This window comes from Alternaria ethzedia, assembly GCF_023757985.1.
Source record: "Alternaria ethzedia strain BMP 0044 chromosome Unknown scaffold_19, whole genome shotgun sequence".
NCBI lineage: Eukaryota > Fungi > Ascomycota > Dothideomycetes > Pleosporales > Pleosporaceae > Alternaria > Alternaria ethzedia.
This window is the reverse complement of record NW_026056212.1, coordinates 346,772-374,671: the sequence shown is the minus strand read 5'-3', so window position 1 is coordinate 374,671 and position 27,900 is coordinate 346,772. Positions and strand designations below refer to the sequence as shown.

General features: G+C 53.1%; 14 protein-coding genes across 14 annotated transcripts; 7 read left to right on the top strand and 7 right to left on the bottom strand.

The window, feature by feature from the left end:
- Positions 1–193: 193 nt before the first annotated feature.
- J4E87_007233 (uncharacterized protein) lies at positions 194–1,156 on the bottom strand (the record flags this gene model as incomplete). The annotated part of the gene is made up of 2 exons (XM_049378829.1): positions 194–810; positions 880–1,156. The coding sequence occupies 2 exons, from the start codon at positions 1,154–1,156 to the stop codon at positions 194–196; spliced, it is 894 nt and encodes a 297-aa protein (XP_049231491.1).
- A 463-nt stretch (positions 1,157–1,619) lies between these two features.
- J4E87_007232 (uncharacterized protein) lies at positions 1,620–3,632 on the bottom strand (the record flags this gene model as incomplete). The annotated part of the gene is made up of 1 exon (XM_049378828.1): positions 1,620–3,632. One exon carries the CDS (start codon positions 3,630–3,632, stop codon positions 1,620–1,622), a length of 2,013 nt encoding a protein of 670 aa, XP_049231490.1.
- Positions 3,633–4,204: 572 nt separating this feature from the next.
- YAE1 (Essential protein Yae1, N terminal) lies at positions 4,205–4,837 on the bottom strand (the record flags this gene model as incomplete). Its single annotated transcript, XM_049378827.1, has 1 exon — positions 4,205–4,837. The coding sequence occupies one exon, from the start codon at positions 4,835–4,837 to the stop codon at positions 4,205–4,207; it is 633 nt and encodes a 210-aa protein (XP_049231489.1).
- A 432-nt stretch (positions 4,838–5,269) lies between these two features.
- Positions 5,270–6,280, top strand: J4E87_007230 (uncharacterized protein; the record flags this gene model as incomplete). Its single annotated transcript, XM_049378826.1, has 1 exon — positions 5,270–6,280. The coding sequence occupies one exon, from the start codon at positions 5,270–5,272 to the stop codon at positions 6,278–6,280; it is 1,011 nt and encodes a 336-aa protein (XP_049231488.1).
- Positions 6,281–7,501: 1,221 nt separating this feature from the next.
- On the top strand, positions 7,502–9,435 carry J4E87_007229 (uncharacterized protein; the record flags this gene model as incomplete). Its single annotated transcript, XM_049378825.1, has 2 exons — positions 7,502–8,163; positions 8,211–9,435. The coding sequence occupies 2 exons, from the start codon at positions 7,502–7,504 to the stop codon at positions 9,433–9,435; spliced, it is 1,887 nt and encodes a 628-aa protein (XP_049231487.1).
- Positions 9,436–10,369: 934 nt separating this feature from the next.
- On the top strand, positions 10,370–11,900 carry J4E87_007228 (uncharacterized protein; the record flags this gene model as incomplete). The annotated part of the gene is made up of 2 exons (XM_049378824.1): positions 10,370–10,659; positions 10,715–11,900. The coding sequence occupies 2 exons, from the start codon at positions 10,370–10,372 to the stop codon at positions 11,898–11,900; spliced, it is 1,476 nt and encodes a 491-aa protein (XP_049231486.1).
- A 575-nt stretch (positions 11,901–12,475) lies between these two features.
- Positions 12,476–13,580, top strand: J4E87_007227 (uncharacterized protein; the record flags this gene model as incomplete). Its single annotated transcript, XM_049378823.1, has 2 exons — positions 12,476–12,575; positions 12,673–13,580. 2 exons carry the CDS (start codon positions 12,476–12,478, stop codon positions 13,578–13,580), a joined length of 1,008 nt encoding a protein of 335 aa, XP_049231485.1.
- Positions 13,581–16,144: 2,564 nt separating this feature from the next.
- On the top strand, positions 16,145–17,499 carry J4E87_007226 (uncharacterized protein; the record flags this gene model as incomplete). Its single annotated transcript, XM_049378822.1, has 2 exons — positions 16,145–16,485; positions 16,530–17,499. The coding sequence occupies 2 exons, from the start codon at positions 16,145–16,147 to the stop codon at positions 17,497–17,499; spliced, it is 1,311 nt and encodes a 436-aa protein (XP_049231484.1).
- A 458-nt stretch (positions 17,500–17,957) lies between these two features.
- Positions 17,958–19,148, bottom strand: J4E87_007225 (uncharacterized protein; the record flags this gene model as incomplete). The annotated part of the gene is made up of 3 exons (XM_049378821.1): positions 17,958–18,541; positions 18,598–18,957; positions 19,028–19,148. The coding sequence occupies 3 exons, from the start codon at positions 19,146–19,148 to the stop codon at positions 17,958–17,960; spliced, it is 1,065 nt and encodes a 354-aa protein (XP_049231483.1).
- A 647-nt stretch (positions 19,149–19,795) lies between these two features.
- On the bottom strand, positions 19,796–21,538 carry J4E87_007224 (uncharacterized protein; the record flags this gene model as incomplete). The annotated part of the gene is made up of 1 exon (XM_049378820.1): positions 19,796–21,538. One exon carries the CDS (start codon positions 21,536–21,538, stop codon positions 19,796–19,798), a length of 1,743 nt encoding a protein of 580 aa, XP_049231482.1.
- A 159-nt stretch (positions 21,539–21,697) lies between these two features.
- On the top strand, positions 21,698–23,190 carry J4E87_007223 (uncharacterized protein; the record flags this gene model as incomplete). Its single annotated transcript, XM_049378819.1, has 3 exons — positions 21,698–22,517; positions 22,570–22,798; positions 22,893–23,190. 3 exons carry the CDS (start codon positions 21,698–21,700, stop codon positions 23,188–23,190), a joined length of 1,347 nt encoding a protein of 448 aa, XP_049231481.1.
- Positions 23,191–23,637: 447 nt separating this feature from the next.
- J4E87_007222 (uncharacterized protein) lies at positions 23,638–24,346 on the bottom strand (the record flags this gene model as incomplete). The annotated part of the gene is made up of 3 exons (XM_049378818.1): positions 23,638–23,812; positions 23,867–24,134; positions 24,184–24,346. 3 exons carry the CDS (start codon positions 24,344–24,346, stop codon positions 23,638–23,640), a joined length of 606 nt encoding a protein of 201 aa, XP_049231480.1.
- Positions 24,347–25,803: 1,457 nt separating this feature from the next.
- On the top strand, positions 25,804–26,304 carry J4E87_007221 (uncharacterized protein; the record flags this gene model as incomplete). The annotated part of the gene is made up of 1 exon (XM_049378817.1): positions 25,804–26,304. The coding sequence occupies one exon, from the start codon at positions 25,804–25,806 to the stop codon at positions 26,302–26,304; it is 501 nt and encodes a 166-aa protein (XP_049231479.1).
- A 1,035-nt stretch (positions 26,305–27,339) lies between these two features.
- Positions 27,340–27,864, bottom strand: J4E87_007220 (uncharacterized protein; the record flags this gene model as incomplete). The annotated part of the gene is made up of 1 exon (XM_049378816.1): positions 27,340–27,864. One exon carries the CDS (start codon positions 27,862–27,864, stop codon positions 27,340–27,342), a length of 525 nt encoding a protein of 174 aa, XP_049231478.1.
- Between the last annotated feature and the right edge of the window lie 36 nt (positions 27,865–27,900).

The following is a 27,900-nucleotide window of genomic DNA, read 5'->3' as shown; positions in this document are numbered from 1 at the left end:
TTCTGATTTCGTATTCCAGTCTAGGAACCACAACAATTTCTGTACACAAGCTTCAAATCCTAAGTATAAGAATTGTGCAAGACCTTTATGCATTCGAAACATCAAACGAATAGTCCAAAGCACTATACATACATTCCCCATCAAGGTCCCCGTACCCACACCCTCAGCCCAATCCCTCAACCCACCCATCCACCTAAGCATACTCCACCGTATTCCTCAACGTCCCAATCTCGGGACTAAGCGTAACCTCCACGACATCCCCCGGTTTCAAAAACTGCGGCTCCCTCATCGCATACCCCACGCCCGCACACGTGCCCGTCATGAAAACCGTGCCCTTCTTCAGCGTAGTCCCCTGACTACAATAACTCACCAACGTCGGAATCTTGAAGCACAAATCATCGATCCCAGAACTCTGTCTCAGATCCCCGTTGACCACAGTCTTGAGATGCAATTTCGACGGGTCAGGGATCACGCGTGTGGAGACGAGTTGAGGGCCTAAAGGCGCGTACGTGTCGAAGCCTTTGGAAAAGTTCCATTGTGGGACTGTGCCTGCGAGGAGGGGGTCGCGTTGGAGTTTGCGGGATGAGACGTCGTTGCCGGAGGTGTAGCCGCCGATGTAGTTGAAGGCGTCGGCTTCGGAGACGTTTTTGGCGTCTTGCGAGATTATAAAGCAGAGTTCGCCTTCGTAGTCGGCTTGGTTGTCTTGGGCGAGTTTGGGGATGACGATGGGCGCGTTGTGGTCGTTTAGGCAGGTGTTGGCTTTGATGAAGGTTGAAGGGTAAGGAGGAAGGGTGCGGCCGCCTTCTTGGACTGGGCGTGGGGAGGTTAATGGGATGTCTTTTTTTTCTTGGAAAGGGACGAGATGACAGAGGAACTTACTGTGCTTGATGAAGTTTAGACCTATGCACCGGATGATGGGTACTTCGTCTGTGGTTACGGGGCCGAGTAGCTTCTTGACGGTGACTTCCTCATCGGTGACCTTGGTGGCGGGATCGAAGATGTCATTGTTCTTAACATCGATTACCTTGGCCTTTAGTCCCGTCTCTTCTGTCGTCGTACCGACATCGAATTCTGGCGAGGGGAGTATTGGTTGACCCCGCAGCTCACGCCCATCTGTGGCGATGAAGCGGATAAGTCTGTCCCAGTTTGGTGCCATTGTTTGCAGTAGATATGAGTTGATGATAGAAATTTCACTCTTGCTACAAGCAGTGTTCTATGTATTTGAAGGGCTAGGATCTGAGTCTATGGTGGATATATGTTCTACCGGCGCCTGCCTGACGCGATGCCGGAAAGATCCATGGATGTGGGGAGGTTCGGAAATGTCGAGCGGGATGCTAGTGCGGGGCATTCTTTGCGTGAACTTTGTTCAGGAACGCGCGGATTAGGTCTTTTTCGGGGCTTGTTATGAGACCGTAGTAGATGATGATTTCCAGTAGTCTCCACGGGGTTCGCTAAGTTTGGGAGTAGATGTTCGTGGTATACAAGCAGATGGTGACCGGAACAATTCTTTAACGGGTTAGCGATGCACTTACAAAACTAGGACTACCAATCCCATACCGTCATAATCCATGTCAGGCATTGCCTCGTATATGAGGGGAATTAAATATATTATACAGCTACTAGCCCTCAAAGACGCCATGTTGAAGATCAACACCAAAGTCCTTGGCCATGACACGCATGTGCGCTTCGATATCATCCTCCATGCCTCCGCCCACACCAACTAATTGCTTGAGCTTACTCCAGAGGAACACCGCATCGCTAAGTGTAAGCACGAACCGGAAGCGCAGATGCTGGATCCAGTTCTTCCATCTCTGGCTCACACTTAGATCCTTGGATTCAATCAAAGCCCTACTAGCCCATAGTCCAGTGATCTTGATGCGGTTGACGGGAGAACCGAGAAATTGGTTGTTGCCCTGTACGATGCGCAGGTTACGGCCGATGAAGAGGAGTTCACGGGGGAACTTTGCGTCGTCGCCGAGAATGAGCTTAATGGCGTCGCGGCCTTTGGCTTGCATTTCAAAGGCTCGCTCCGCTTGGTCTTTTCCTTTCATTTCAGATTTGAGAACACCTGCTACGCTCTTATCGCCACCTTCGTACGGACGCATGAGCGTTGCTGATGCGAAGATGTCGGCGTGCTTTACGCCCCAGCTGGTGACGATTTCCTCGATCTTGGCGTTGTCAAAAGCGAGGAGCGACTTCCAGAATTCAGCGTATTGGAGACGGAACTTGGGATCCATGCGGATATACAGGCCGTGATCAATCAGGACGACTTCCGGCTGTCCGTTGGGGAGGCGGCGGACGAAGATGTTGCCTGGATGGGGGTCGCAGTGTACCGCACCCCAGAGGAACATTTGTGCTGAGAAGAGATCGACGATAGTGTTCATGGTGGTCTTCAGGGAGACGCCGAGGCCGCCTTTCTCGTCGTTGCCTCTCCATGAACTACGGTCCGGCTTGAAGAACTCGTGTTGTGTGGCATCCTCCGGCGCATGTGTATCGATCTTAGCGTCTCGGGGGATAGGTGGTAGCTGGTTACCACCTGCACCGGGGCTGCCTCTGCGCCATCCACCCTTCCAGCTGTTTGTGATGCCCTCCTTGTCCCATAATCGTACACCTTCGATCCATTCCGCAGTCATGACACGCTTGCTTGAAAGCTCGCGGTATACTGCAGGTATGTAAACCCGCCCGTTGAGTCGCGGTTCTCCGGCCACCAGCCCCTTCATCTCTACCGCGTTGTCTGCCTCGTTCTCAAAATCCGTTTCCAGCATTAGGCGCTCCGAGATGTATGGAACCAGCGTGTAAACAGGGATGCCGAACCACCAGGTATACACTTTGGAAACGACCTTGAAAGCCCACAGGTCCCATCCCACCTGCTGCGCAATCTCTCTCTTCTGAATCTTGATGGCCACCTCTCTTCCATCTGCCAGTCTTGCCCAGTGTACTTGCGCAACACTCGCACTAGCCCTTGCAGTCTTTTCCATTATACCCCGACCGTCCTGTCCTTCCCGTGTGAAGCTGACACCGAAGACGTCCTCGACGCTTTTGCCAAAGTCCTCTCGTATGACTTGCTCGACTTCCCACCACTCGTTCTGCGGCGCATCGTCGAACATTTGCTGGAACATTTTCTGGAACTGTGGTGGTAATATCGCGCTCTGCATAGCAATCGCCTGGCCAATCTTCAAGTATAGTCCGCCATTGTATCGCAGCAGGTCGAATATCCTCTGCGCATTCCGCGCATGCAATTCTTCAATACTGTTCGCAAGCGGAGGATGCGCACGAAAGTTGATCTTGTAGTCTATGCCTATCAAAAGGCCGGTCTTGAATGTGCGCAAACTGCGTGTGATGGACGAGGCGTAGAATTGCCGGTCAGCTAGCCACCCAGCACCGAGCAGTGCAGAGATGACCGCAAGGCGGCGCACCCATTTCCGGCGGGTAAACGGAGGCTTGACTTTACGTTGTCGTGGTTTCGGTAGGTCTGCGGGGTTCGGAGGGCGCAGAGGCTCCCATTGCTGTGTTTGAAGGCGGCGCGCGAGTGGTGCCTGGTAGAGTCGCGTGGGGGAGAAGGTTGACGTCAGCAATCGTGATGTCGCATGTTGCGCAGGTGCTCTTCGAAGAGCAGACAAGCCATGTATCATGGCTGTCGGAAACAGGGTGAAGACAGCACGGAAAATGTGTAGTATGACATGAGGAGCACGTTGTGAGATTGCATTATCTGTCGCGCATTGTCGGACTTAAAGTCATGACGGCATTTTCAACGCCGCCAATTGCCCGCCTACAACCGTGATTTCGTCCGTGCACCATCTGAGGGTGTCAGCCTCATGCTCCGGTATAACCCGAACTTCTGCTTCTATCGTAGCTCTATCCACTCGTTCTTTGTAATCTTTGAGAGTTTCGTTATCTAGCCAAAACTTCTGACTTTGTGAAGCTGCGCGGGATGGGAAAGGATAGGACGTTGTCTGCGAATATTTGCCTCCCCTTATCCTATCTCAAGATGGTGTAGTTCTGCTTCATCTCCCGTCAACAGGAGGCTATCTCGTCCTCGAGCGAGCTATAGAGCTTTCTGATCGGATGCATGGAGAGGCGATTGCTGTGATTGCGTTGACACCACTTCAGCCCTTGCTGATGCAAGTAAAGCTTTGTCGTGATATCGATATACCATGGGAGGTGTGAGACTGCGAGAGAGCACCTAGATATCCTTCGGAGTCACTCATGCTTGTTCGTCCTGCGGCACTTGACTCTTCTCCACAGCCTTGAGATCAACGTCCCATCTCTTCGCCAGGTCCTCAACCAGGCCCATCCACTTCTTCACTACAGGATGCTGGTCCGAGACCTCCCTGAATGTAGGGTCGTCGTCATTTCCTACAACACCCCACTTCCATATACCCTCTTCGTCTACCCACTGGCGGCCTAGCAACTCCTCGATGGCGAGCTCTTTACGCGCAGAATCAAAGACTTGTGCGACTTCCTTGTGGACTTGCTCATCATGACCCCTCCAGGCCGCGACAAAGCCTTGTAGAACTCCTAGTATGTAGCCGACGCGTAGGCCTAGGTTGGCACCGAGAGAGTAGCCTTCATCGAATCCTTCTTGCACGTATTGGCCTTTGCTGTTTGCCAGACCCTCTCGGTATGCATCTGTGTCGAGCGCTCGTTGACGCGACGGGAGGTCGGATAGTATTTCGTGAGCGCGTACATGAGGGACGTTCGCTGTGAGGGTGGGTGAAGCGGGCGCCGAACCGTAAATATCGTCGAGTGCATTTTCGTGCGGAGGCGTGGGTGGAGCGTGTCCAGCAGCGAGTTGAGTCGGGTCCAAGGTAGGTGACATGTCACCGAATGCGTTCATGGTGGGCGTATTTCCTCTCCAGTGAGGACTGCGCGGAACGTGATTCTAGGCATGTTGCGAAAGATACTTGGTGGGGTGGAGGGTGAGGATCTGGTGGGACTAGCGCTGTCTTCGGCGGACGCGGAGGATTGAGCCTGTTCGAGTGGGAGCACCAGCTTCCTACCTGTACGCACCTTCAGCAATGCTCTTGAGCATAAAGTCTGAGTACAGAATGCCCCGCTAGAATCAGTCCGACACGAATAGTCTTGGGTAACTTCACAAACGCTATCTCCGTCGCCACGGACGAATATTGGGACGCACGGTTAAGCTGGCAGGACTGCATTCATCGGCAATAGATACTTCATTAACGACCGCCCTCGCGGTTCTTTACGCTTTCTAACTAGCATCGCATCTTCCTGTAAAACACTCTACTTCATTCCAATTATCGCCGTCATGGTTGCTCTTGACGTTGTTCGCGCTCACAACGCATCACTTAAAACCCTACCCCCGAATCTAGTCGCGGTATTCGTTGGAGGCACAAGTGGGATAGGCTTCTTCACTGCTCGCGAATTCGTTCGTACGACCACATCCCCACATGTCTATTTGATTGGCCGCAACGCGACAGAAGCCAGCAAGATTATGGATGAACTCAACTCGATCAACAGCTCGTCCCAGGTTAGCTTCATCCAAAAGGACATCTCGCTGTTGAAAAACGTGGACGAGGCATGCAGTGAGATCAAGAGCAAGGAGGAGCAAGTCAATGTGCTGTTTATGACGTGCGGATACCTCACGATGAAAGGAAGAGACGAGACAGCCGAGGGTCTGGACAGGAAGATGGCTGTGCAATACTACGCACGAATGCGATTCATCTCCCAACTCACACCGCTCCTCAACAAGGCCTCTGAGACTGGCAACCTGTCTCGCGTGGTCGCTGTCCTGGACCCGCAGGCTGGCTTGAGACTCGGAGGCCTTGACTATTCCGACCTCTCCCTCAGACATAACTTCAGTCTCAAGAACGTCCTGCTCCATGCAAGCTCTATGACGTCTCTCTCCATGGCTCACTTGGCAAACCAGAATCCAAAGATAGCATACATCCACGAATACCCATCTGGTGTCGAGACAGGCGTAACGCGAGAACTCTTCGGCCGCTTCAACGACACTGTCATGGCTACGCTGGGTGGATTATTTCGACGCTTTCTCTTCGTTCCACAAGTGGAAAGCGGCGAAAGACATTTGTTCGCTGCCACGGCGCCGCGATACGCCCCCAAAGCGGATAGCGCCAAGACAGACGTTATTGGAAGTGATGGTGTGAAAGGCAGTGGAAGCTATCTGCTGAATTGGAACGGGGACATCCTGGCAGATACCAAGAAAGCGCAGAAGCTGAGGGAGGACGGCGGGCTGGACAAGGTCTGGGGGCATACACAAGAGGTTATGGGCAAGATCGAGGAGAGTGGAAGGTTTTGACTTGAGCGGCAATCTGTTATTAGAGTTTGATCGCTGGGCTTGACGTAGGATGGAGCGGGCCGGGAGAGCAATCCATGGGACCAGGACGACTGAGTCGCGCTACGCGTGTGGGGCATATCGATAGGCGCACGTCTTCAAGGTTGCGTGATGCTGAGGCAATGTTGCTCGACATGCACGAGGCGCAGTTTGTTGGCGTTGGTGAAGTTTCTGCTCTATCTGGAATCAGCCAATATCAGACCTTGTTGTGTTTGTTGGAAAAAGAGAGCGCGATGACGCCAGATGTGGGCGCATATAGGGCGTCTGTCTTTCTGCGACGCGACATCGTGGGTGTCCCCAGGAGGGTTGTGTCGGATCGGAATGGCATTCATGCGCTCCTTGCCTACCAGAAACACCTGGCTTCTGCGCCCTCAGCGCGGCACTGGGCTCTCGAGATGAGCAGGCTAGCGTGAACCCCTATTCATGTGCGTGACGATCACCAGGGCCCGGGTCCCCAGCTGCATGTCGCCGGCGGACGATAACGATTACACAACACTGAGCTATCGCGTGCCGAATAATGACTGGCGCGCGTGCAAATTGGGCGCTGTCGCCCGTGGTTGTCTGGTTAGGCCAGCTGTTTCGCATTGATCTTTCGGGCGTGCCACCCCCGTCGGCGTCACCATCGTCGTTTCCCGCTGTGCATCCAACCTCGAGAAGCCGCGGCCAATGGCAGGCGCCGTCCAGCCTTCTCCTTCCCGAGACGCGTCACGCCGTGTTGACGTTGGGGTAGTCGTTGTGGCGGTCTGTTCTCCATTCGCCCTCCAGGGCTATTTGCATGCTCTCGTCCTCCTAAACTGCACTCTGTCGCAACGTTGCTACCGCGCATTCCTTTTTGTGCAGAATCCGGGGGTGCCATTGCGCGTATCGTTCCTGCAGTAGTGCCTCGGGCCTTAAGGTTAGTCAGAGGCTCTAACCAGACCCTGGGCCCCCGACCCGCACGCGCCATTTGGATGCGCGTTTGACCAAGTGCTGACCTTGGGATACAGCCGGCTGCTCCTCCTCCAATTTCACTTGCCCTCGCACTAGGACGCCAGACGCTTCCGAATTGCTGTGCCGTGCGCAGGACAGCCCAGCCCAGCAAGACCCAGCAGGACTGCTTACCCACTACGCTGCAGTCCTCGATTGCTAAGATTACACGCGCGCGAAGTGTGAGCCACTGATATTAAGAGCCCTCTGCTGCCCACCATGGCCACCACCACTGACGACCGGTCCCCTAATCCACCTAATACCGACGCCTACAAAGACGGCTCACCTGACCCCTCTGTCCGCCCCTCTGCAGCCCAGTCCCAGTCCCAGTCTTCCGCCGACCAAACAGGACCGCGCCGTTCCAGCTTCAACTTCCTGCGCCGAACCAGCGGAAAAAGCTCCTCTGAAATCCGCGGCAGCAGCACCAACCGAAGCGTCTCCGGCGGCAAGATGAGCAGGAAGCAAAAGGCCCTCGCCCAGGAGGAGGCTCTCCGCAGGCAGCGCGAAGCTACCATGCTGCCTAAGCAGCCGCCGCGCCTGCCTTCCCACTCGGCCCTTCCCCAGCTCGCGACGTTCGGAGGTGAGGACACGCGCCCAGACTCCATTGCCATTGTCTCCAACAAGGCCGGCACCTACAACCCCACTGCCCACAACTTCAGCCGCCCCTCGACCGACACCTACAGGATGGCTCCCGCTCAACCCAGCCCCGCTGTGGCGCCGCCCGTGCCAGGCTCCTCGCCTTCGACCTACATGGATTACGATCCCTACCCGAGGACCGAGAGCATGACCAACCGCGGTCGCTACAGCTACGCCAGCAGCCAGATCAGCACCGTCAACAGCCCCCGTCGTGTGCGAAGGAGGAAGGACCCCACGCCTTTCAAGTATGTTTTGTCACACACCTGTAGACACCGAGCTGACCGTTACCTAGCATCCTTGTCATTGGCACCAAGGGCTGCGGCAAGTCTTCTTTCATCGAGTTTCTCCGCACTGCGCTCGCGCTCCCGGCTCGAAAGCGCCCAAACACTCCCTCGCCGCCCGCTACCGCTGTAGGTGGTGGAGACTCGCCTTTCACTTCCGAATTCCTCGAGACCGAAGTTGATGGCGAGAGAGTCGGCGTCACGCTCTGGGACTCCGAGGGCCTCGAGAAGAACATTGTCGACTTCCAGCTGCCCATCATCACCTCGTTCCTCGAGTCCAAGTTCGAAGACACTTTCAGCGAGGAGCAGAAGGTCGTACGCGCGCCAGGTGTTAAGGATACACACATCCACTGTGTCTTCCTCGTTTTGGATCCGATTCGCCTCGACCAGAACATAGCCGAGGCTCGCAAGAAGTCCAACATTGTCAATGCTGGCAGCGCCATCTTCGGCGGTCTAGACGATCGTCTCGATCTCAACATACTTCGCGAGCTGCAAACCAGGACCACCGTCATCCCAGTCATTAGCAAGGCAGACACAATCACCGGCGCGCACATGCGCTATCTGAAGAAGACTGTCTGGGATACCATCAAGCGCGCAAAGTTGGACCCCTTGGAAGCTTTGAACCTGGACCTTGGCGACGATGACGAAGACCCCGACCGACTTGATGAGCGCGACGAGGACGAATACGAGCAGTCGTCTGAGGGCGAAGGCAAATCAGAAGTTCTGAACAAAATCCTCGAGCGATCTTCTTCCGAAGCTGCGCGCTCCATGGCTTCCTCTAGCTCTTCGACCAGGTCGCACTCCCCTCCCACGTCGCCCCCCAGCGCCAGGAAAGGTCACAGCCGTAAGCCGTCCGCCATGTCCGCCTCGATCCACAGCGAGAGTGCAGAGACTCCGTTTTTGCCTCTCAGCATCATCTCGCCAGATCCTTACGACCCCGAGGTTGTTGGTCGCAGATTCCCATGGGGCTTTGCCGATCCTTACAACCCAGAGCACTGTGACTTCGTCAAACTCAGGGAGAGCGTTTTCAGTGATTGGCGCTCTGAGCTCCGCGAGGCTTCCCGTGAGCAATGGTACGAGGGCTGGAGAACTACTCGACTGGAAAAGGGCAGGCGACGGGTCGTTACATCGGATGGACCCGCCTCCAGGCAGCTCTCTGTTCCTGCGACCAATGGACGGGCAGCCAGCGCTGGCAGCCGCGAGTATCGCCCGTATCGCCCTAGCAACGATTTCTAGATATCTCGACCCTCAGACCCCAGGCATCTTGCAATACCCGCGGCATCATCGAGTTGGATCCACGACAAGCAACATCGCTGCACAACGCGATCATTCAATCTCTACCCCACGAAGCATCTTCTGAACCTTCGTCATCCATCACAACTCACCGTACATGTTCACACTTGGAGGTCTCATACGCCTTTTCCTATATCAGTCTGCATCTGGAAGCTTGTGTTTTCATCTGATTTTAAAATTGCGCATACCCTTTTTCTTATTGTTTAGTATATTCTAGATTCATGCCGTTCCGACAAAGTTCATTCCGTTTCACAAAGGATCCGGGTGGTCGATACGTTATTCACGCTGAGCGTAGCCTTTGATAGTATTTGGAGCAATGCGGGAACAGCTTCAACGTGTATTTAGCAAGCGATCGAGGGATCGGTGGAGGGATTGTAGCATGCTGATCGTACGTTTTCGGGAAGCAGTAAAAAAATTGTATTTTATGAATCATTCGGGGCTCTTGCTTGCTGACTGTGACCATGCAAGCTAGTATTGCTCAACCAATACTCTCGAGAAACAAGACTGCTGGGAGAGAGAAAGATCGCTAGGATCAAGGTAGAACAGTATAATAAGTGCGAAGCCTTGGACCAGTGTCGGTAATGTTCGTTGTGTCTTATCCCGAGATACCAGTTGGCGGGCCAGACTCGTTGTCTCATTGACCAATCGCCATCTCGTACCTCGCATCGTGCATGTCTTGCGCGCAGCGACCATCGTCCGGCTCTCAACGCTCGTCATTAACGACGAGACCTTCTACATCTGCAATGGCTCCCGGTATCGCGCCTTGAGCGATTTATAAATACAAGGCATGCACCATGCTGTCTTTTCTGCTCTGGCAGCATTCGTTCTCGTCAGCACCGCGTTCACGCTCTTCTTTCGGCTGCCTCAGGATATCGATATGGCTTCCTCTCGCAGCTATCTAAAATTATTCTTTGCTTCCATAGCTACTAAAGCGGTAGCTCAGAATGTGACAAAGGTAGATCTGGGCTGGTACGCACCTAAGAAGAGCTGGGTTAATGATCTTGATCAAGTATTAAACGGGACGGGCACCAATGGGTTCGTGTTCAACAGCTCACAGCTGCCTGTCGGTGCAGAGTATGGGACGTACAACTGGTGCAATATGCCTCATGTACGGAAGAATGAGTATGTCAAGGTAGATGACGACTTTGAGCTGGCGTACGTGGAGGTGTAAGTTGTACTGTAATCCCAGTGAATCTAGAGCATCAACTCACATTCTGCGTAGTATTCATCGCCATCACAAGCGCACACCATATGCCTCGAATACCTTCCCCAAAGAGTCATACCCCTGGGATTGCTCTGACCAAGGTCTCTTCTACTACGGCGAGCCTCTCAATCCTGCTGGCAACACGTCGGCGTCAACATACTGGAGCGTCTACACCAATCCCATCAACCCCTTCGCCCAAAGTGGTTTCAACGGGTCGTGCCAATTCCCTCAAATCACACGTGAAGGGCTCGATGATTCTCTACAGCATGGCAAAGACCTCTTCAGCGTATACCACGACCTGCTCGGTTTCCTCCCCGACAACATCAACGAAAAGACAACCTGGCGCGTCTCCAACAACGTGATCACCAGCCAAGTCGCCGGCATGCTAATCGAAGGCATGTACAGCCCCAAAGAAAACGTGCCCCTACACGTCCAACCCTCCACCATCGACTCCCTCGCCCCATCCTATTCCTGCCCAGCCGCCTCCTCCCTCTACAGTTCCTACGGCGTCGGCAGCACAGCTACAAACTGGACGCGACATCTCATCGCTACAGCACCACTCTTCGCTTCTCTCGACGCCATAAGCGGCGTGCCCACTGATTCATCAGAATGGCACACCTGGTTCGACCACTACTACGACAATCTCTCCGCCCGCCAGTGCCACGCCAAACCCCTACCTTGCAACATCACCAACCCCGCTCTCTGCGTCTCCCAAAACCAGGCTGATACCGTTTACCGCCTGGGACAGTACGAGTACTCGTTTATTTACCGCGACTCACCGCTTTCCTTACAAGCGGCTGCTGCTTCCTACGGCGTCTACATGGCAGAATTGGTACAAAACATGCGTTCCGCACTAGCAGGTCAGAGTCCAGTTCTGTACAGACACAACGTAGCGCACGATGGGTCGTTGGCCCGGCTACTCAGTTTCCTGCAGGTTGAGCAGATGGTCTGGGTGGGCATGGGTTCGGAAGTCGTGTTTGAGGTTTACCGGAGGAAAGGGCATGAGACTACTGGTGGTACTAGTGGGCATGGAAAGGCGTATCTACGCATTCTTTGGGGTGGACGGGTGATGAGGAGTTCAAATCCTAGTCTGGGTAATAAGGATGGGGAGGTTGATATGATTGATCTGGAGGTGTTTTTGGCGTATGTGGATGGTTTGGTGGGGAGGCGGGCGAGTATGGTTGTTGGGAACTGTGCCGAGTAGGCATTGATGGATGAATTTTCTGCATGTATACGAGATTAATCGGGTCTTGGATAAGAAAGGAAGGAGTGATGACCGGTTTTGTTGTTGAGTCTCTCGTTGATACGAAGTAGGCCCCATGTTCGCACATCTAGTAACTCCAATCAGGGAACTGGATGTGACGGGTTTTCTTCTCGAGGCTAAGCTAGGCTTACTAAACGTGAAGGAAGCCGTGTAGGAGTCGTAAGCGAAGGATTTGTTAAGATGCAACATGCATGTAAGCATGCTGTCAGCTCGGAACCCGCCAATAGAACGAGACGCATTTGACTAGCGAACGGGGGCAAGGATCTCGCTACTTCTCGAACTTCTGATAACGTACTTCAAGCGGTTTGTTGAATGCAGCGATTTGGAATATACGCACTAGGGGTGACTCTGTTTATTCAGCAAAACAGCATGTTGGGCCTCTGCGTGATGTATATATTGGGTCGACGAGTCGCTTTGCTGCAGACAGTGTGTGTTGTTGCTGGCTTTGATCAACGATACTTTAGGTACATCTGGACAACTATTGCATCAAGGAAGAACTCGTAGATGCATTGATCATGCCACTTTCGACGAATGCCGAGGTGCTGGAGACGAGCAATGGTCTTGTGAGCACTCTTCGCGGTATGGCCGGTGGCGCGCCGCACAGTTTTAGACCAGGTATGTAATTCTTCCTTATTTTTTACCTTCTCCTTGCTTAACCCTTTCTGGGTCCCCGTTTTCATACGTAACCTATAGCTAACACACCCTCTACCAGCGCACGCAAAAGGACATCTCCTTACCGGAACGTTTACTCCCAGTGCCACGGTATCGGACCTCACTACAGCCCCGCACTTCAACACGCCCTCCACACCAATAACCGTTCGCTTCTCTTCCTCCACCGGTTTCCCCAAGATCGCAGACACAGACCCCAATGCCAATCCCCGCGGCATTGCCATTCGTTTTCACCTACCGCCCAAGGAAGACGGGCGAAGGCAACACACAGACATCGTTGCGCACTCGACGCCATACTTCCCCACACGTACCGGCGCCGAGTTTCTGGAGTTCCTCCAAGCGGCAACGGGGCAGAATGCGAGAGAAGCAGTGCCTGAGTTCCTTGGCCGCCATCCTGAGACGGCGAGGTTTCTACAGGCTGCGAAGCCTAGTCCTGAGAGCTTTGCGACGGAGAAGTTCTTCGGCGTGAATGCATTTAAGCTTGTCAAAGAGGACAAGGTCACTGTGGTGAGGTACAGGATTGTGCCTATCGCCGGAGAAAAACATCTCGACTCCGAGGAACTAAAGGAAAAGTCTGAATCCTACCTGTTCGACGAGTTGAAGCCGCGTTTACAGTCTGGACCGATTGGATTCAAGCTCTTGGCTCAAGTCGCCGAGGAAGGGGACGTGACGGATAATGCGACGGAAATATGGCCTGAGGAGAGGAGTGTTGTTGAGCTAGGCGAGATCCAGATTGAGAAGACAATGGACGACGCGGAGAGCGCGAAGCAGCAGAAGACCATCATCTTCGATCCTATTCCGCGGATTGATGGGTTACAACCGAGTGACGATCCGTTGTTGGAGGTGCGCGCTAGTATTTATCTCATTTCGGGAAAGCAAAGGAGATCTGCGGAGGAGCCGGCTAAGGCGGAGGATGCAGTTGCTACTGGTGCTGCGGTGGCTGCTACGTGAGGAGGTTCTTGGGGGCTGGATAGGCGGAAGGTACGAAGGTATGCGCGAAATGAAATGACTGGAATACACTCCTTTTCGCACATGAAATCAATCTTTTCTGTGACTGAACGAAATGCTGGTTGGATCGCTGTACCTGAAGAACTCGATTGCTGACGTTTACTTCGGCGACCTGAGTCCATTTGGTCATGTGGAAAGCGTCCAATGGAGATTGAAATGGGGTCACGTTCCAGTAGGAGTAGTAGTACCTTACTGTTCTTGGACCCTCGATCTGGCGCAGGGCTGATATGTAAGGGTGCAGCCATAGCCGCAGCAACAACGGCGAAGTCGTGCATCTGTTTTTGTGCCGAACGTTAACCTACTCCTACAATTGAGCGAGTGCCGTGCACAGACTCATAGCCATATACCCGGGACCCTCTAAGAGGGCTATCCTTCCAGCTGGTACTGGGATGGCAGTGTTTATTGGGAACTTAGTCGAATCCGGCGACACTCAGGGTAACCCTAGCAATACTACTGCCATTTTGAGCAACATCGCAAATTGATTTGCCATACAGCAGCGAGACCTTCGCCGCATGATCTTTCGCTGTCAATTTGGGCGAGTCGGGAATACACCGGTTGACTCGGAATAGTCAGCGCCCTTCGTCGTTGAGTATCGGCATGATCCGTCTCACCGGCAGGGTCGCGGTGGCCGAATTATGTTTCGTTTGCTGATCATGCGATGATCTAAGACCGCTCTTTGTTCTCTTATCTTTCCAACAAGAGGCTTGACTACTGTGCAGCATATTTCCAGTCAGCTTCGAGGGTGAAATGCTATTCGCTGGGTAATGGTTAGTGGTGGGTGAAGGAGTTTTGTGATAGGGCATCGTAGGCGAGAATAACCTTCTATCATAGAGAAAGAGCCACCGCTCTTAGCCTAGTGGAAAATGCTATGTGACCAGACGACTACGTGAGAGGTTGGTGGTGTGTGATGTGTTCCCTGATTGGTATGCTTCGTAAGCACTCTTTGCGTGTTAAACATCATCATCCTGGAACTGGTGATCGATAGTCCTAACCAACATCTGAATAGTATTGAGCTAGATCTCTGCTACCAGTCAGTTGGAAACGGTCCTTGCGAGACTGCACATTGCCGATGCCGTAGCATCCGAGGCTGTGCCGCAGCCGTGAGGTGATCCGATGCATCTGTATCTTACATGTCCAGCCTGCGCATACCGTACGCATCTAGCTAGTTGAAATCGAAGGCTCTTTGTTGTAGGGCAGAGGGTGCAGGCGCGACCGCAGTTTTGGAGGACGAGGACGTGCAGTGGTAAAGACTGCCGAATGAGATGAAAGTGGAGCTGCGGGGAAGATGACGGGCTGGCTTGGCACGTCCCACGTCGAGGTCTCGACGGCGTGCCTCCCAGATCGCAGACCTCTATTGGTATCATTTTTCTGCTATCGATTCTCTGGCCTCAGCTTTGTGGACTGCAAACAGCCTGCACGCCACAATACAGGGTTCTATCCTCACGAAAGCCAGTACGCAGCAATGGCTTACGGCAACCATGCTCTCCGCAAAGCTCGAGACAGTAGTAAGCTATATACCAGCCTACTTGAATGTAGGAAAGGATTGAGTTGTGTATTATCTTAATCCACTTCACGCTATTATTGACCATTCCTGTACCTCTTGTGCACACCCTGTGGAGCAGATTTACCACGCTACTGCCGTGCACAAAACTTCATTCGCCGGGAGACCGACTTACGAACCGACATAGTGGCTCAAGTTCATTTCTTGCATCTTTCCTTTCCTCTTGCGGACCCTGTACGACGTTGTGCGTAAGGGTTTCGTTGCGTTCGTAAGCGCGTTGTACACCAAATCTACGAAGCAATCTACATTCTTACAGGCGGAGAGTCCTTCCTCCTAGCTGGGAAGTCAATATTATTTGTCTCGATCACGTTATCCTGCGTTGTCAGTCGATCCGCTTCCAGATTCGAAGGTCTTTCATCCCGTTCATACCGGTTATCCTCCACACTCGACCACGGCCACCCTTGTTGACCCTTATATCGACTATACTGGCTGTTTGCGCATGGCTCCTCGCCTGAACTGTGCATCCCGTCGGCGAAGTCGTTCGTCCTGATTGCAGGGCCGATGCTGTGGCGCTCTCCGGGATATTTCACAAGTACTGCGGCGGTCGGCGGGATCAAATAACTACCAAACACGATTAGTCGCACTCGAGTGAATCCGGAAAATACTTTCAGTATCACTCACACGCTAGAAACGCACCAGATTAAGCCAACCTTGGCGCACACTTCCTTCTCTGCAAAGCACAACACGCTGTCTCGACGACTTCCAGACATGCCTACGCCACTATCACCCCACAAAGACTTTGCGCTTGTCATCGCCACGAGAGCGGCGTCCGGACTTTCCGTCATAGGCTCAACAATCATCATCACTACTTTCGTGTGTTTTCCCTTCTTCAGAAAACGTACGTTGACTTGCTTCGATGCGTTACAAGAGCTGATATCGCGCAGCAATTAACCGTCTGGTATTCTTCGCGACATTTGGGAATATCTTGACGAACATCGCGACTTTGATGTCAATTGCAGTCTTGCCAAAGGATTCTGAACCCCCGTCCGGTCTCTGCGAGTTCCAGGGTCTCATGATCCAATGGTTCCTGATCACAGATGCCCTCTTCTGTTTGTCGATGGCTACAAACGTATTCCTGGTGTTTTTCTATGGGTACGATGCCCAGCAACTTCGCCATTTGGAGAAGTGGTATGTCGCGTGTAGTTATGGGATCCCAGCTTTACCAGTCCTCGTCTACTTCATCTTGGGTAGAACGGGAAACGAGATTATTGGATCAGCAACTCTTTGGTGCTGGGTATCGTCTGATGTCGAGTGGATGCGGATCGCGTTTTTCTACGCTCCTACCTGGTAAGTCCAGTCCTCGTCAAGCCAAGCACAACTAATCTCGCCAGGATTGTTATCACTACGACTATCAGCATTTACATCATCACTGGCTATCGGATCTGGAAGAAGAGGGCCGAGCTACGCTCCGTTTCACGAAGCTCGCATCATTATCTAGCCAGAAACTCCTTCACTGCTGCTCCGGAGATCACTGCCCCGCATCCTTTTGTGGGTACAAACAACATCGTGGTGACGACACAGATCAAATGCCACGTCCAGCCGGAGGACGCCATCTCACGCTGTGTCTCTCCCGAGCCGGATCAAAGCTCCATCAATTCGTTTTCGAGCACGCGGTTGCTTTCCTCGCCCAGCAAACACAACGATACGGTGACGGAAACACTACCAGTCGTGGATGCTTCCCGCACTTCCAGAATACAGATCGAGGATGTTGAAGCGCAACGACATCCACACAATGGTACGAGAGGTCGAAATGGGTACAGGGCGACCGTCATTGCGACAAGCCCTGCAGAAACCTCGGCAACCCCGACCACATTGTTGACAACGCGTCCTGTCGCCAAGCGGACCGCAGAAGGTCATGCTGCAGCCATGGCATACTTCCAAGTCGCCTTCCTTATGTTCGTAGCTTTGCTTGTGGTCTGGCTACCCAGCAGCATCAACCGCATGTACCAGTTCACGCACAGAAACCGCTCGAGCTTCGCTCTCAATATCATCTCCGCGATCGTGTTGCCTCTTCAAGGAGCCTGGAACGCCACAATCTACATCTTCACAACCCGCTCCGAGTGTAGAAGAGCTTGGGGTACGGTCAAATCCAAGCTGACTGGCAGCCCATTACAACATCATCTGCGACGAGATGCCTACCGCAAGGAAACGATGACGAGCTCTCGCGACACGCAGGACTCTGGTACTGAGATTGCTCTAGATGATTTCCACAAGCACGACGTCCATGTACGTCACGCTGAGGTGTCGAATGGCCAAGCCACTGAAGAAGGCAAAGCTCAGCGTCATTCAGAGCCGTGGTGATGCGTCAATGTTTCTCCACGTCGTCGTACTACTGTGGCGTTTCAACAGTGCTACGTGGCTCGCGTCAGATCACTGTGTTCCGAGTCATCGTGCTTTGACCTTTTGTATCATCATTTCTTATTTTATCAATGGTTCTCTATTCTTGGGTTGCATGCAGCTTACTGTCATTCCGGGCGTTTCCAAGTTTCGGCGGATCATTCGTTTTGGAACTTGAGTTTTCAGTCAGTCGTTATCATGATACCCTAAGATTTGTGTACGGCGTTATACTAGATCTGGGGCGATCTATTGGGCTCAGGGCACACAGAAGAGGGCGGTACAGCCTCAATGGCTCTGGGGAACTTGATTATACTTGTGTTGCAGCGAGGAGAACGAAGTATGTGCTTTGTTCAAAGTCCCAATATCATTATATATTACGTGAAAGTAGTTGAGAAATTCATGAAATTACAGCCTCGCACTCGTCATTCCATGATAACATCGCCATCCTGCGCAACCTCATCCATACCCTCACTTCTCGGCACGAGGATACTCCTCAGAATGCAAAGCTGACCGTTATCCGGACAAATCTTCTCCCTGTTCAACTGCTTATCCACAGGTCCAGTCGGTCCACCCGAGAACTTAGCCTGCCCAAACAGCTTGACTTGTCTCGGATCACTCTCGGGATACTCCTCATCGCCCCATCTGCCCTTGAAGTTCAACCACGCCGTCGGCGCCTGACCATCATAAGCCGAGAAAGCGGACTTTCCGGCGTCGAATTTGTAGAAGTTGGCGGATAGGAGAGGATCCCACATCACACCTCGGTCTGTGTAGTCTTCCAAGACGCCGCCGGGAAGGTTGAGGTTGGGGATGGTGTGGTCGTGGGTTCCGGAGATTGCGTAGTTGGCATGCGACCCTTTGGAGGAGTATGCGATGGGTCTGTCACCAGTCTTTTCGACGGTGCCGTAGCGGAAGGCTTGGCCGTTCGCGTGTTGAGAGTACCAGATTGCCTCGGGAGAACCATTTGCGAAGCGGACCATTACGTGTTCCCAATCGCCTACGTGGTTGCCTTGATGGAGTGTTAGAGCTGAACAGTTTCATACTATGGATGGGAGAAGGCTGTACCAAAGTTCAATTTGCTCCATCCTAGTACCTCGCCGCCGTAGTTGTAGGCGTAAAAGTACATGTAGAAAGCATCAACGTTGCCGTTGCCCTTGTCGTTCACGATAATGGCCGCCGTGGTCGCTCCTTCGGTCTTGCCCTGCTCGTTGGGTTTTGTGCCTTTGATCCATGCAGGATCTTTGGTCACGTCGTCGTTGGATGTGAGCCAGACGTCGCTGCCCATCTGATCGAGGTTGGAAGTAGTTAGGGGCTTTGAAGGACCAGAAACCTCGTTGAACTCCACTCGCGGAGTCGTATGGTTCAGGAATGTTTGTATATCGGTAGGATAGTAGGCATCCTGCGAGTGGAGGTAGACGATAGGCGCTAAAGAGCAGTTAGTCGAATTCGATGTACAATAGCAGACGACAGAGCAGGAATATGCATCACTGCTTACCATACTTGAGCACATAATCGGGAACACCATTTGGCGCCTGCCTTTCGTCGAGTGCGAGCGGCGCGCAGCTGACCAAAGATACGGCCATGGTAGCCAGCGCAACAAGCGGTCTGAAAGCCATCGTGTCGTCTTTAGATATATAACGAAGGCAGTGGTTGTGAAGGGGATCTGTGTCGGTTTGCGCACAGGGAAAAGCCAGCTGCTGAATCACTGCTTCTCTTATACAAACGCCTACGCCCAGCTGACTACCGAGTCACCCCCTTCACGTCCGCATCAGACGAACGGTTTACCCACCCATTCTCCTCCACCAAACCCCATGCGCTAGCGACATACCGTCGATGCATGGCAGACATACTCGTACTAATTCGCCTGTGTTCCCAAGCAATAATCAGCTGCCCACGCCAATAGTCGGGGAGGCCGGCACACGTGCGAACACATTTGATGGGTGACCAAAAGCAAGCGTTCGGTTCGGTTGGAATTGACAGCGGGTGTGGCTTGGATGATTGGTTCTCGAGCGCTAGGGCCCTGATAGCGAGCCGGATGTGGCGATCCGCGCCAGAGGGATGTGCCGACATTGATAGGGTGAAGGCTAAAGTGATCCACGTCTGAAACATGGTGATGTTGAGTATGCACATGCGATAAGTTGTACTGGCAGAACTGATGCAGGGGCTGTGAGAGGGCTTTGGGTAAAATTGCCGGTCGCGCTTGGCGAAACTACGCAGGCGTAGGTGTTGTACAGCTCCATGGGTCATATCCTACAGCCAGTTGCTAGAATACAAAGGTTCGCGCAAACTTGCGATCCATCTCCTCATACTCCTCCTTGAGCATTTTGCTTCTGAGCTTGTTGAGCCGAAGAATGACGCCCTCTTCTTCACCCTCTAGGTTCTCCACGTCCTCATCCAGGGCCTTGGTGCCCTTGACCTTCCACACCAGTCCCTTCAGACCTCCGCTCTTTGCCTGATCCCGCTTCTCCCGGGCCTCAGCAGCCAAGTAAGTCATGATCTTTCCCCACGATTCGAGACCGACCTCCTCGCACTTTTCGCACTTTTTGCGGAGGTCGTCGTTGGCGCGTATGGGTTCGAGCGATTGCGCGAGCTTGGATGTAGAGACACCATCGCGCACCCATGAGAGGCCCTGTTGGCGTTGACTAGATGAGTTGCCGGCTGTCGCGAAAAGGATCTCGCCAATATAGTTCTTCAAGGCAGCTTCTTCGCAGCGGTCGCTTTCTTTGCGGAGGAGTGGTTCGTCACCTGAGGGTGGCACCTCTGGATAGTCGGGTTCGCGCAGCAAGCTGAACAGAGTACCGATGAGGGTAGAGTCCTTTTGTGCCTGGACCGCAGGAATATGCGCCTCCTGGGCTTCGATACGAGCACGGAGCAGCGAGACGAAGATTGGGAGTGCGGACGAGACTCTTCGTTGTTCCGCCAGAAAAGTAGCCAGGTTTGTCGCCGCGTAGAGGATGTTTGGTGTTACTGCTTCCTTAGGTGCCGTAGACGACAGAATGGCACTGTCTCGGTCGATGACTGTCGAAGGCTCGGGTGTGGGTAGGCCTGCAATGGCAATGTCAAGTGCCCATCTATACATTTCCTCCGCCGAGTCGGGGAGCTTTCTGAAGTTGAGCCAGTCGGCGTAGCTCAACGCAGCTGACAGCCGTTGATATGTTGTAAACCCCTTGGAGGTGATGACCTTGAGGTAGAACGTCTCTGGTGCTTCCGCCGCGGGAAAGCGATGCTCCTCATCTGGTGGTTCGGGCATGCCGGGAAGAACAGCTTTCGGTCGTGGATTCGAGGGTGATTGAATAAATTCTGGCGCCCACACGTTTCTCCTCCACTTGTCCGTCACCCATCCATCTAACCTCTCTGCAGCATTACCCATGCCCATCAAGACTTCGTAGTACCCTTGTCGCCACTCCTCGCTTTTGGTCGTCAGATCGAAGCCTGCCTTGCCTACGCCGGGCACCAAGATCCCTCCCTCTTCCTGGTCAGATAAACCCGCGCCATCCTTGTTCGGGTGTTCCAATCGATTCAGCGCATATTCCAGCTCTGAGTAGACCCGTGCCCAGTTGGGAAAACCCTCTTCCTCGTTATTTTCGGGCACCTGCCACCACTTTCCTCGCCGGAACCTGAATCGTGTAATCAGACTCCACTCATGCGGCGACGGAAACGCCCGCTCTTGCTGCTCGCTCAATATGCCCAGACTTGCGATACTGACGCATGATGAGAGGAGAAAGATGAGGATGCTGTATCGCACACTCAATTTCGCCGTCTCCTTGATGAATTTCTTGTGGTTGGCGCTAATGGAGAACAGACGTTGCAGTTGGCCATTGGAGAGGTGCTGGCCCGAGGGATATAGGAACGGTAGCTGTGGCCGGGGCGAGCCCTGGTGCGCGACGAGGAATTGGCGAGGATGTTTGTTCGAGAACTGGCGTGGACATGGGCGGTCAGAGGTACGCGATGTCGGGGGCCTCAGCGAGCCGTGTGGGAGCTTTGCTCGATGCGCCGGGGGCCGCATGATGCTTTGCGACTGCAATTCTGTCGCTTGAGGGGTGCATCGATGCCGTAGTTCACGCGCCAAGACAATCTTGCGCGACCGCCCGGCAGAAAAAGTTCAGGATCTCCATTCTCGTTTCGCGACGCTCCTACAGATCTACACCATTTTTGCGCGCCCACCATGTCCAAATCTAAAATTGACACCCCCGAGAAGAAGCGCAAGCGCGACGTCGAGGCAGCAGAAGATGCGCCGAAGAAGTCCAAAAAACCCAAGAAGACAGACAATGTCCAAGATGCGCCTCCAGTCGAAGCGACCGAGGTGAAGAAGGAAAAGAAAGACAAGAAGGATAAGAAGTCTAAGAAGTCCAAGGGCAATGTCGACACGTCGGCGGTCGAGGACGCCTTAGAAGACGCAAAGAAGGAGAAGAAGGAAAAGAAGTCCAAAAAGTCCAAGAAGTCCAAGGATGCGGATGTCCCTGAGGATGCGCAAGAGGCTGATCTTATCGATGAGATGAAGAACTCAGAGAACTTCATCAGCGTTAACGATGACGAGCCAATGCCCGATGCCAGCGAAGACGCGCCTGCGAAGAAGGAAAAGAAGTCCAAGAAAGAGAAGAAGGACAAGAAGTCGAAGAAGAGCAAAGACGCTGCCGCATCTGAGGACACACCTATGGAAGACGCAGCTGAGGAACAGAACGGCGTAGCTGAGGATACCCCAGCAGAGACAAACGGTGCAGACTCTGACTCCAAGGCTGCTAAGAAGGAGAAGAAGAAGGATAAGAAGGAGAAGAAGGACAAAAAAGAGAAGAAGGCAAAGAAGGCGGCAGAAGCAGAGACCAACGGCGAAATCTCTACTGAAGAGCCCAAGGCCGAGACCAACGGTGATGCCTCTGCAGAAGACGTAGATGTAGACGTCGAGGGTGGCGCCGAAGTCGAGGTAGAGGGAGAGGAAGCCCAAGCCGCAGTCGAGGCTAACAAGGGCCGCTTCATCGTCTTCGTCGGTACGTCCTGTGCACATTCCGATCTATCATACCCATCTAACGTGCAATTCAGGCAACCTTCCCTACAGTGCTACGAAAGAGCAAATCGAGAAGCATTTCGAAAAGATCAAGCCCACCGACATCCGTCTCCGCACATACAAGGGCACTGAGAAGTTCATGGGCACCTGCTTTATCGAATTCGACCGCTACGACCGCATGGTGACGTGCTTGAAGAAGTACCACCACTCCCTCTTCGCCGACCCCAAGAAGAAGGAGGGCAGGAAGATCAATGTTGAGCTGAGGTAAGATTTGAATCCTCTGGGTCTTCTACGCGCATCCCTGGTCCCCTACCACCCAACACAAAGCAACAGAACACACACTAACACCACCCAACAGCGCAGGAGGCGGCGGCAACAGCGAAGCCCGCAAGTCCAAAATCTCCGCCAAGAACGAGAAGCTACACGACGAGCGTGCCCGCGACCGCGTCAAGAAGACAGAACTCGAAATGAAGCAGAGCGAGCGCAAGGCGAAGAAGGAGGCCAAGTCGGGCAAGAAGGACGGCGATGACGCCGACACTGGAGAGGAGGCTGCTGCAGCAGACGAGCCCTCTGAGGCTGCTACGTTTGGCATGAACCCTGCGCGTTTGGCTATGATGCAGGGTCCTGAGCGACCGCAGCATAGGTCGAGATATTGAGGACTGGATCTACAGTGAGGATGGGGATAATGTACGAGAGAATTTGCTGCGATTTATCCGTTGGTTATATGAGTGGACTTGAACGTGATTTGGGGTTCACCATCTGGTCTCATCTCAGGATACACCAGCTTTAGAGCTTTGACATCATCCAAGTTAGAAGTTCGCAATTCAGCTTTGACATCATCGAAGTTAGAAGTTCGCAATTCGTGTCTTTGCGCTCTCTCTTTTGCCAAAATATGTTTATTGTTATGGATGCAGCTCTATCGCTGGGTAAGATGGTAGTCTAATGAGTGACTCAAGAATCGAAATGGGTCGTGAATCAACGCGCTCAAAACATAGTCCCTGCACAAGGAGTGTACCGCAGTTGGAGCTTGCGTCGCAATCAGTCGAGTTCATCGGTCCTGCTAGCTGCAGTGCTAGTTTCCTTCATGCGCGAAAGATCAAGGCTTAGTAGCCGTCGCCATAGCCGCCCTTGGACGTTGTGCAGACCGTGGTGGTGCCAGTGGTGATGTACGTGGTCGGCTTCTTTGCAGTCTCCGTGACGACAGACCCGGTGGTCTTTGAGCTTGTGATGGTCTCCTTAGCAGTGGAGACGCTGGTCTTGTAGGAAGTTCCGGTGGAGCTATATGCGTGTCAGCCAGCAGAACACCCCGAGCAGTAGCGGTCGTATACTTACACAACTGGCACGGTCTCAACCTTGGTAGCAGACTTGACTTCGCTCTCTACCTTGGTGTTGTAGATGGTAGTCACAGTCGAGTAGGTCTTGGTGGTCAGATAGGTGGTGAGCTGTGTGACCGTCTTGGTGCTGGTGCCGGTAGTGGTGTATGGGTAAGGTGCTGTGACGGTCGAGAGCTTCTCAGTAACAGTGGTGACAGGAATGACCACAGTCTTGGTAGACAGGTAGGTGGTCTTGCCCTCCCCGACGCTGGAGCTGACGTATGTGGCTGAGAGAAGTCAATCCAAGATCACAGGAAGCTACAGGTAACCACTTACACGGAGTGCAGATTGTTGTCTCTTTGGGAGGAGGCGCAGACGAAGTCTTTGGAGGGGGTACGTATGCGCTGGAAGAAGACTTGGGAGGCACTGCGGAGTAACCGGGGAAAGCAGCAGCGAGAGAAGCTGAAGCAGCGAGCGCGAATAGGTTCTTGAAGAGCATCCTGGGCTAAAGACTTGAGTGATCGAGAGTGAAGGTAAAGCAATTGGCGACAGATTTCGACTTGTAGCGAAAGAGTATCAACTAGACTGTTGCAGACTGTGAAGGCTGATGATGCTTTTGAAGCGCGACTATAGGGTTACTTTATACTTGAGCCTAGCTTCTCAACATACACAAAATCGACGCATCGTTGTCATCCTGTGCGGAGAAACGAGGCAGAGTCGTTCTCTGGTGGCCCGGATGATCGACGAAGCGATCCGTAGTACCTTGCACATCTCGCACGATGGCTTAGAAGAAGATACACCGCGGGCCTCGTACAGCAGGTAGAGTATCAAATGACAAAAATAGGTCAAGCATGTCGATGCGGGTCCAGATCAAGTCGTCCCATGGAAGCATGCATGCATGCAGTTGCCACGCTACCAGTGCCCACGAGTCCACCAGTCTAGTGACTAACGAAGGGAATGCATCTAGTATGTGTACGCAAGCCATGAAAAGCGATGAGTGGGGGAGTAGACTATGAGCCAACCGGATCTTCTGGTGTGGAGAAGAGAATTGGAAGCGCACTTGGCAAAAGTCTTTCTCTCATGGACTTGATGATGACCGAGAAACGTAAATCGTCGGTACCAACGACCCGGATAGCTGACGAGCATCTCTATGACTTGGAAGTACGAAATGATGCTCAGCTGTGTATCCAGGACTTGTACATCGAAGCACGTGTCGAATCAACGTGCTGTACGTCACGCACGTTTGTCCACCGGGTACCCTGGTGGTTCCAAGCAAGAGTCCCAGGAACCCGGAAACATCTGAGGTGGCAAAAAGCCGGGGAAGCGTAAGCTGAGTGTGTTGGTCGGGAACTAATAGTTAGTCGTCGGGTGTACCTGACGGTGATCACTGCATACTGCAGGTTGATATCGAATCTTCTTCTCGCCCGGTTTTAGTGAGGGGAAAGATGGGCAATACGAGGGAGGTGCGGCTGGAGCAATCAGCAGCTCTTACTTGAAGGCGTCATTCGCAACATGCGCGTCTGATCGATCACTTTGTCATGGCGAAAGCTTGTTTGTACATGACAGGGCATTGATGCGGTGGGTGAAGAGGGGTTCAGCCATTGTGGGGAATCTGGGCGCACGGCCCGAGACCCACCGACGCCGGCTTGCATCGCAACTTTTCTGTGACGGGCGGACGAAGATGTTTGCCCGGCCATTGTCTTCTCACGCCACGCCTTTGGCTAATAACACACTCGCTCCGGGTATATCCACGACGCTGCCTCGCCTGTACGACTCTCGGCAAGCCCAAATTCCCCTCCTCTGTCAGCAGAGACACGCTCGGGGGTCCGCAACGTCCGCAACGAATTCGGCATGCAACGCTAGTCCTGCAGTCACCCGACAGATTACCCCAGAACACTTGCAGTACGGCTCGAGAGGTTTATGGAAGCTGCTTAGAAGATTCCGATCTTGCGAATGATGTCCCGTCCAACGGCAGCGCCGGTCAACCCCCCTCCACGGCCGGCTGAAAGCACATACGACGGAACGCCGATTACGTCTTCACGATCATTACGCCAGCTTTCGATATACTTCCTCGGAAGCGCCTGCTTACTGGCCTCGACCGCAATAACGCGCAAGGCCGTATGGAGGCGGCAGCTCCGTGTCATGCCAAAGTTTTACGAAGCGAACACGAACCCGCACGAATACTTCAGTCCCTTCTCAGATGCCTGCCAGGCCTTGAACCTGGCCACGATGAACTGCGCCAGTGTTGGCATCATGGCGCTGGGTGGCGCAATGTGGACCTTTGATATTGCCAATCTGAGAGAAGCTCGCGCAGTTCTACGAGGCCGCTTGAACTACGATCGGATATACCAGTCCGAGGATGACGTACCGAATACCATCAGCGAGATGATAGCAGCATCCGGCCAGATGCGAATAATAGAGGAGGACGAGAAGGACGGTTCTGACAAGAACCAATAACGACCGTTAACGTGTACAAGTACGACTGTAAGATTAGTGTATACAACAGGAAGGCTGAGTGCCTAGTAGCTGCGCATGGTAGCACAAGCACGGCGCGCTCGAATTGCCTCATCGGAGCGACATTTGCAATCGAGGCACATTATTCTGCGCCCACTGGTACAACCCCGCCTTTATGTCAAGTCGAGACCCTCAACATTGTCGACGTGTCGTAGATTATGTAGGCTACTTGATGCTAATGCACCATGTGCAGAACGCCTCGCCAGAATGTTGAGAATGACGGCGTTGTCCTCCGATCGATTGCATCAGAGGCACGCGGTTGACAATTCTAGGGGAAGCCTCGAGCATTGAACTAGTTCGATATGCTTTCCGGTACGTTCCAAGGTTAGTTGGAACGGCTACGCGGAAGGGTCCCACAACATAAGCTGAGTGCAATGTCTATGATCGGCGTCTCACCGCGACAAAGTCCAGTCTCAATCATGTCTCAGCCAAAAACGGGTTGTGATGAGCAGCTACAACACGGCGTTGGGGCGCATACTATCTAGATGCAGCGTGGTCTGACATCACATTGATTTTCAGAGCCGCACTAGTGATTAGGGTCTTTCTGCCAATGGCATCTCTTCTAGACTAGATGGAACTAGCAATGTAGCTGCAAACGAAGATATAAGTGCAAATCTCTAGGGAAGTCCCAATGCGGCATATACAGCCAGCAACTTGAATCATACCCATCTCCACGACATACGTCGTAAGCTCGAAATGAGGAATAGTACAATATTACTCTATGCAAGGCGTTTTTACTGTACATACGCAGCATAAGCTTACAAAGCCCACTTTTCACTGCGCTTCATAGCCTTGGCACTAAACATGCTTCGCCTCGAAGTTGGTCCCCAAAATCGGTCTTATGTCACGAACTGAACATGTACCGTTCAGCATGTCACACTGCAGTATATCTATGTCGAGAGACCCGGGAGCTCAGCAAACTTCCACATCCGGCGACCATCTTGCAAATCCTCGTTTACTTTGGCGTTCTCTCCACCCCTACTTGGCGCCATCCTCTACCTTCACACCTTTCTGCCCATCCCTATTCGCCCTCCAAACTCCCTCCCCGCCTTCAAACCTCTCTAGCTTCCATATCTCGGCTTTGTCCTTTGTCTCTTCCAATGCCTCCTCACCCGCTCTCCACGCCGCTTGCCGGTGCGGTGCTGAAACCGCAATAACAATACTCTCTTCCCCAATCGGGCATTCGCCCAACATGTGAATGATGGCGATCTTGGTGCATGCGTGTTTTGTGAGGATAGAAGTAGCGATCTTGAACAGGGTTGAGATGGCAAGAGGGGCGTAGGAAGTGTAGGCTAAAGAGGAAACAGGCTCGTTGTTGAATGAGTCGCGTGTTGTGCCTATGAACAAGACTGTTGCGCCTGCTGATGGCGATCGGACGAATTTGGTTGCTGACAGGGAGTCTAGGTCGTGCGGGGTGAGTTCGACATGGATGGTGTCCGTGGTTTTGGTAACAGGGTCCGAGGGAATGTCTGGATTGTAGGACTGAGGTTCTGTGGTTGCCATGCTGGTAAGTACGCAAAGATCTTGTGTTTGGCTGTT